General features: G+C 39.1%; 1 protein-coding gene across 1 annotated transcript in view; it reads right to left on the bottom strand.

Moving 5' to 3' along the window:
* Positions 1–7,500, bottom strand: part of LOC137992076 (dmX-like protein 2) — a 41,003-nt gene that overhangs the window by 21,106 nt on the left and 12,397 nt on the right. The window contains exons 12-19 of the mRNA XM_068837167.1: positions 6,965–7,143; positions 3,623–3,788; positions 3,069–3,277; positions 2,249–2,419; positions 1,553–1,650; positions 1,147–1,312; positions 705–852; positions 1–79 (exon numbers count right to left, since the gene is read on the bottom strand). The exon at positions 1–79 is cut by the window's left edge and continues 1,190 nt beyond it. Of these exons, the coding sequence (XP_068693268.1) occupies positions 1–79; positions 705–852; positions 1,147–1,312; positions 1,553–1,650; positions 2,249–2,419; positions 3,069–3,277; positions 3,623–3,788; positions 6,965–7,143 (1,216 nt within the window). The remainder of the gene's footprint in view (positions 80–704; positions 853–1,146; positions 1,313–1,552; positions 1,651–2,248; positions 2,420–3,068; positions 3,278–3,622; positions 3,789–6,964; positions 7,144–7,500) is intronic.

Genomic DNA, 7,500 nt, shown 5'->3' with positions numbered 1-7,500 from the left:
TTTGGTTCAAACATTAAGGTTTCTAGTGCTTGGTCATAATCTTTCATTATCCAATAAGCAATGCTTCTAAGGAAGGGGTCTAGAATGGAAAAATGGAGGGGAAAATAATTGAATTTACATAAAAGATACCAAGAGGTAGCGACAAGATTTCATACAGTAAAATTCTGCATTTTGTCTCGAAAATAAAATTCACAGATTCAAGCCGGTATGAAAATAATATTCTTTTCATTGCACAGACAAGCTTCATTAAGCACAAAAGATGCTGGAAAGCAGGAAATGGCGCCATCTGCATCCTCGGGCCCTAAAAAATGTAGATATAGAAACACCTTTTCAACAGAATGCAGAATACTTTCATTAAAGGATTGTTTGAAATTGATTAGTGCAGGGATAACAATGGTATCGAAAAGACTCTTTGAAAAGTTTGGTATTAAGTGTTTAAGGTAATTTCATTTGGATTTGCATCATTGAATTGAAAGTCTTGTGCTATATTTTCAGGCAATTGGCCAGCGAAAGCAAAATCAATTTGAACATCCTTACGTGCATTTTTCTGTACATTACTGTATTTTCCTCTCATTATTGAACCTGCTCATTTAATAATTGTTTGCCGATTTACTGCAGTCTTATAGCACTCAATTCAGAGAAAAAACGCAAGATTATGACAAAATTGCAGTTTATGTTTGGAATTGTTTAATCAAGATACTTACCCTGAATAGGATCCCTGGCATTCTGCCCTTGGCCAAGCAAACACTCCTTTAGGATACGTGTGTATAACTGCCCACCTGAAGTGTCTTCCTCATACAACCGAGCAAGCACCATAGCCAGCTGAAAGTCATGCAGACGACCAATACAAACCTGACAAATTTGGAAAAATCAGTGAAGGCAAAAAATGAGAAGGACCATATTCAAGCAAAGAAGAATGTTTGCGGAATAAGGGTACTTTCAAAGATTCTGTTGAATCAGGAGTTAATGCAGCAAATCTTAGTACACTATGTGGTCTGCAACCAATCTCTAGAGACACATAACAATGCTGCAATGTTCAATTGCTGGTATTGACATATTCATTGCCTTGTCTTTACTTTCAATAGCAAAAACTGTCTTCAAAGTTATTTGATTTCTCACCTACCATTCTGAACATAAACATGTTACCTGTATTGCATCCCACAGAGATCCAGCCAGGAGGAAAAATGCTGCGGCATGGTCAAATCTCTGTTTGCCTAACAGAGAGTAGGCATTCTTTAAAGCCGCTTTCCGCCATCTATCTTCTGAGAAGTTTCGAGCAAAGAATTGTGACATTTTAGAATCTCTGACAGTTCTAAAAGGCAAGAAAAATTGAACTGCATTAGCAAAAATAATGCTTTTCTGGCCCCAGTTGTTCAAATGATGGTCAAAGCGCTATTCGCCGGATAAATCACTATCCACTGGATAACTCGATTGGTTTTGCTAGTGTTTATCTACTGGATAGTGATTTACATTGTATCCGCTGGATAGTGCTATCCATTGTTTGAACTGTGGCCTGGACTTAAGCAAATGTGACCTACTAGTCATTACCTACCTATACAATCCACAGATAACATTCTTCTTTTTCATTGCCAGGTAGAAAAGTGCACAGTCAATGGGATCTTGTTTCTTGGAGAACTGTGCCTTGGCAGTCTGAAAATAACCCATCAGATAATTATGATTGAAAGTTAAGTGTTAACTTTTAGTTGGAATTTCTTTTTGTGATTATAAACTAAACTATATGAACTTTCTTGTCTTTTGAGCACCATAACCTTCAAAGGCCGCCATAACTTTGACTTGTGATGACTTAAACCTTTCTTTATTCCTTTACTGATTACCTGTATCTGAACGTCCAAAACTCTACAAACTCCTATTGATCCATTTAAGCTGTTTATGCTAACATGGCCTAATTTCAACATAACGCCTTTTTAAATTTCATGCAAGCCCGGGCCATATTTACCAGAGAGAAAGAGAACTCTATGGCCAACTTTTTTTGTAGAGTCCCACAGAATTTTATGAAAGAGAGTTGGTAGACAGAGCTTACAGTTGTTTATCCCCCTTGTCCAAGAAGACGAGTCCAAACCTTACAATAAAAAATTAATGATAAGCAGTAATTTGGAGACCTTGAGAGTTGGTTGGGCCATGGTTCCACAACTTCTCTCGTTGTGGTCCGATGCTCTCCTTCCTGCAGGTGATGATTCTGCTATGCATTGAAAAAACCTACGAAATGCCAATTAATTGCTTCAGCTACCTTTTCAATGAGCCTTCTTAAAGTGTCATTGCTTCTAACCCACCATCCTATACCATACTTTCTTAACTCAGACCATGTGGCCTCTCCTCTGAGCACTGGGGGGACCATGGCTAATAATTCTTCCTCAGATTCAGAATGAAAAGCCCATCCATAATAAGATGATGACAAACCCTGAAAGAGTAAGGTTTAGATCATGTCACATGTTTTGCTCACATGATGGCAATACTGCACAATTATCACATACAGTCTCATGGTAGTTTACAATCCTCTGAGCGATAGACCACCAACATTGGGGGAATCCCCCTACTCTTTTCTTTAACATCGCAGTGTTGATTACCAGGAAGGATTGTGAGACAGCGCCTACAGTTTATAGTCCTTATCTGATAACACTTGCAAGTCTAACCATTTGCAAATGAAATTTAAAAAGCACAACGTTCTCATCACTTATTTTTAAGACCCCGAGTGTTGGTCCAATGCTGCATTTTAAACCCCAAAACTCCTGCAGGACAGTCCAATGCTCAACCACAACCTCACATTTTCATAATTTTCATATACAATAATTATTAATGGCATCAACCAAAAAAAGCAATGAAAGAATACAATTCAACTCTCACACACACACACACTCTCAAGTATGTTTAAATTTTGCTGGATGCACAGGTTGTTAAGACAAGGAGACTTGTGATAGTGGTAGCATTTCTGTACAGCCCCGTGGGCTAAATTTATGGTTGTTCCTTGTTATGTATTCATTATAGTGGCCAACCCAATTGTGGCCAACCTGCCTACTCTTGCTGTCAAGTAAGACTGTCATATTAATCACCTTTTCCTCAAGTATAGCCCGATGTTTAGGTGGCAGTGACCTCATAAGACAGGTGTGATGTCTCATAGCAAGTAGGAATCTAAGTCCACATTCATCAACAGCATCCCCACCACTCCCTGCTGTGGCCCCAATGCTTCCAGTAGTAGCATACCCACCCCCTCCCCCACCAGGACCTCCCATGAGACCACCAATGGTAGGGTAACTTTCATCTGAAAAATGAGAACAACCAAGACATTATCAATGCAAACTTAACCTTCTGAACTTTGACGTCCTCTTGTTAAACTACTTCACTTGACATGAGTTTGATGATATCCCCCTTTCCTTTTTTTCCTTTTTCTTTCTCCCTCTCTGTGCTTGTGGTATTCCCCCCTCCCCCCCAAAAAAACCATTAAAACGGCCCCATTGTCTTGAGAAGTGAAGGGTATGGCAACATGTGCCTCCAACACCATTGCAAAGACTATTGCAGGTACCAGGCACTTACAAATACCCTATAAAACTGAATATCACATAAAATTGTGTAGCTTTTCTATGAAAACAGCAAAGACTCTCTATACCCTCCTTCTTGGCAAACTTGACTCCTCTTTCAATGGACCCAGGACTTTCTTCTAAATCGAGCTTTGCTGATGCAAATGTGTCAGCCAAGGCCTGCAACTCCAGCTGTTCTGTGCTAGTCAAACCAGGGAGAGGTTTCCTTGTAAGCTGATAGGACAGCAATCGTGCCTAGAGAAGGATATATACAAGAATAAGCTCTGTGAAAACATCAACGCAGGTTGATAAATATTTTGGTCCCTTGCAACTGAGAGTTATACATCACTTTCAGCAAAAATGTCTTCAGTATTTTACAACAATTTGTAAGAAAAAGAAAACTACATAAAAGGTTATAGACAGTTTGATGGAATAAATAAGTCTAATGGATACTAAAATGCAAAAGAAAACTCCAGTAAGGACGGTGCCTACTAATTCAAAGGTATTCTTGTGCGGTTTTATGATTATGTGGGAAAGGCAGATCTCAACAAGTGTTATTAAAATCCAAAAAGAAAATTGGGGGTAACCACACATTTTTCAAAGATAATTGATCAACAATATTAGCAAAAAGCTTTAAAATACAAAGCAATGTATGGCATTCCTTTCCAAATTAAAACTTAAATATCTCTGAAAAATGCATGGTTACCCCCAATTTTCTTTTTTGGATACCAAGAGCCCTTGCTAAGTTCTGCTTTTCCTGCATAACTTTAAACCGTGCAAAAATATCCCTGCATTAGTTAGCACTACCGATAGGAAATCCGAGTGTCTGGTGATGCGCAGAACGTACGCGCAATAACAATAGTAGGCACTGTGCTTAATGGAGGAGACTTGTAGTTTTTGACTGGTTAACCTATTCACTCCACAGGCAACCCAGGATGTCCCCAGTTGACGAGTAAAATTGTCTGGGATTAGACAAAGTAAAATCTGTTTTAGTCTCACTCCCAGGAGTCAATGGGTTGAACAATCATTCACCATATCAAAAAGATAATTTTGTACAATACCAGCGCTCCAAGCTGCGACCGTTTTGGTCGCCATGGCGAGTAGAAAAAAAGATTGGCGACCAAAACTGTCGGGAAGGTCGCCAGTTTGGCGACCTATTTCCTGGCCATTTGATTTTTTTAATTTACATCCAGACATACTAAGAAGTCTTGCGACCAAAAACTGCTTAGTGTCTTTTTCTTTCATAATTTCCGGCTCTTTAAAGTCTTGAAAAACATGTCATTCCTTGACTATTCGTTCGGAATCGTGAAATCGAGCAGCGGCCATTTTGATGCAAAGGAAGAGGGGAAACAGGGACTTGGCGACTACAAACATTACTCACCGCCTGTTGAGTGGGCATGGCTTTTCGACGTGTTACCAGTCTTGGACTGGGTAAAAACTGGCCGTAAATGAGACAGAATAACTCTGGTTTGAATTAGGTCGGTATAAATGCTAAGTGAGCGGCAAAGTTTAGTCCATTCCTTTCCATCACACAAAAACTCAGTGAGTGTTTTGTTGGGTCTTTCTGCAGGCGGTACCCGAAAGCACTGTGTTTTGGTCACTTGGGATTAGTCTTTATTTGGAATTCTTTTGCTTTTTGTCTTTGGTTCTTTTGTTGTACCTCAGTAAACTCCGGTACCGACAGAAGCTGCCGTTTTGTTTGTGGTGTTTTGTTGCTCGGAATAAAGAAATTCAATATAAATTTTGCCAGCACGCGCGGCGTTCTGCACGCCTTTGGCAATTTTTTTTTCCGCGGAACTGTCAACGTTTCACTTGCGTTTGCCGTTCGGTTGACACAGGCAGCCATGAAGTTTCAGCAAGAACAGGTAAGCATATGATTTACTATCTGCATGGAGAATAGGCAATCTCACAAACAGTAGGGGCGATTCAAGGTTGAAACACTGAGCAATAAGAATATTCTGTTCCCACAGATCGGTAGTTTTTTGAGTCACACATTCATGTTTAATGTTTAATTACCGGTATGCGTAATTGTCTGGCACATAACCTAGCACATAAACGGAGTTAACAGAGGCATCGATCTAACAACGGAATATTTTGAAATGCGTCGGAAGACTCTAAAATGGATTTCTCTATACTTCAAAAGCCTGTTTGGTTAATTTGGAGCCTCCCTAAAAATATTTATTGTTCCGATATATCAGGGGAACTTTGGAAGTCTCGAAAGTTTTAGGGAGGGGCGTTTGGCTCATCACAAAGTTTCAGCTATCTTGATGGCTCTTGTCCAAGCTTCGAGGACACGGAAAGTTTTAGGGGACATTTTTTCTTTATATTTAAGCTATACAAAGTGGGAAGCGACAATGCTCACAAGACCATGTCTGTTGGATTTAATATTTCCATTTTTTAAGGGCAACGAAGTTTTTCATCACACCATTTAGCCCAGAAGCATTGCCTTGTTAAATAGTGTTTGAACCATTTTCGGCAGTTGTAGCATGTATTCACATTGGTGACGTTTGTTTTTATTGCAACGAATGACTGTCATCAATGCATACCGAATGCAACAACGTATGAAATTATAAAGTTTTTCTCCAAAGAAACATTGTTTAAAACGATGTCTTGAGTGAAGATCTCATCCTTGCATTGGAAATCATGCTATTCTTTTTCAGTGATGTCATGTGCTTGATAAAACGTTACCCTCTTTAATGCAGGTCAACCACAGCTTTGGTCTTTGACTCTCTCTGGTCGACTCTTTATTTCCCATTGATTTCCTTATCTTTTGCATGTTTTCCTTCCTTCTTTTGCTCAATGTCTTTTTTTTCTTTTATGTTTAAGGCGAATGGCTGGCCTCCCAGTAGGGTGAATGCAATGGCCACCAGACATAACGACTAATCCGTTAACGACAACGGTTCTTTGTTCTTTTTTTTTTTTTCAAAACGGCCAGCGGTTTCCCTGTCATTTAATATGCCACGATGTGCATCAGAAAAATGAAAAATGTTAATTTTTTTTTTTTGTTTTTGATGGCGACCAAAATCATATCCCTGGCGACCTTTTTAGAAGTGAAGGTCGCCAAAAGGCGACTTTCAAAAATTCTTAGCTTGGAGCACTGAATACAATATGTTTTTACACCTACAAAACCAACTGCAGCGAAGAACTAAGTGAACTGGAAATCAATCACAAATCCAGTTACCTACCTCTTCTCTAAATTTATTCAAAATATTATGAGTTGTGCATGGAAAAGGGAAATAAATTTTAACCAAAGATTTGGCAAGTTTGTTAATAGAATTTCCAGCTGTTTGAAAAACTACCTCTGTAGCTTGCAATCTTATTCTTAAGGGCTTATATACAAAAGAGTTCATTGCATGAAATCAAAAGAGAATGAACCTTTACAACAGCTACACACAGAACTTCTTGAGGCTTAAGTGATCCTTGATACAAACCTGTGCCAAGCCAAAGTGAACAGGGCTACCAGCCTGAGCCACATGTGTTGGGCTGGTTTTAGTTCGGCTCTTGTCCTCGTCATCAGATTCAAAGCTGGTACTGAATCTTGATGGTTCAAATAGAGAACTGTAGTCAGTTTCATCTGTTGATATCCCTTGGTTGCTTTCTGCTGGGTCAACTAAAGAATCCAAATACATAACTCCTAAAATTCTACACTAATTACCTGGGATGGACACATAATAGCTCCTTAACACAAAGAATAAAGGGAACATAGATTTTAAGTGGAAGAAGAGGTTGTTAAGCCATTGCCTCCAAAACCGCCCCACAATTGATTAAAATCGTCTATTTTTTAAAAATAGTAAAATCTATTCAGTCTCGCTCCTAGGACTCAATGGGTTAAACCAGAAACCCATAAGGGTTGAAACGTGTAACATGCGTTCACAGCTTCCGAATATTCAGTGCCAACTGATTGGTTGAATGTTTCAGTGCTAACTACCATATTTGGAAACCCCTCGCTCTTGTTTTTCCAAATATG

Source organism: Montipora foliosa, chromosome 2 (assembly GCF_036669935.1).
Source record: "Montipora foliosa isolate CH-2021 chromosome 2, ASM3666993v2, whole genome shotgun sequence".
NCBI classification, from domain to species: domain Eukaryota; kingdom Metazoa; phylum Cnidaria; class Anthozoa; order Scleractinia; family Acroporidae; genus Montipora; species Montipora foliosa.
This window is presented reverse-complemented; position numbering and strand designations above follow the sequence as displayed.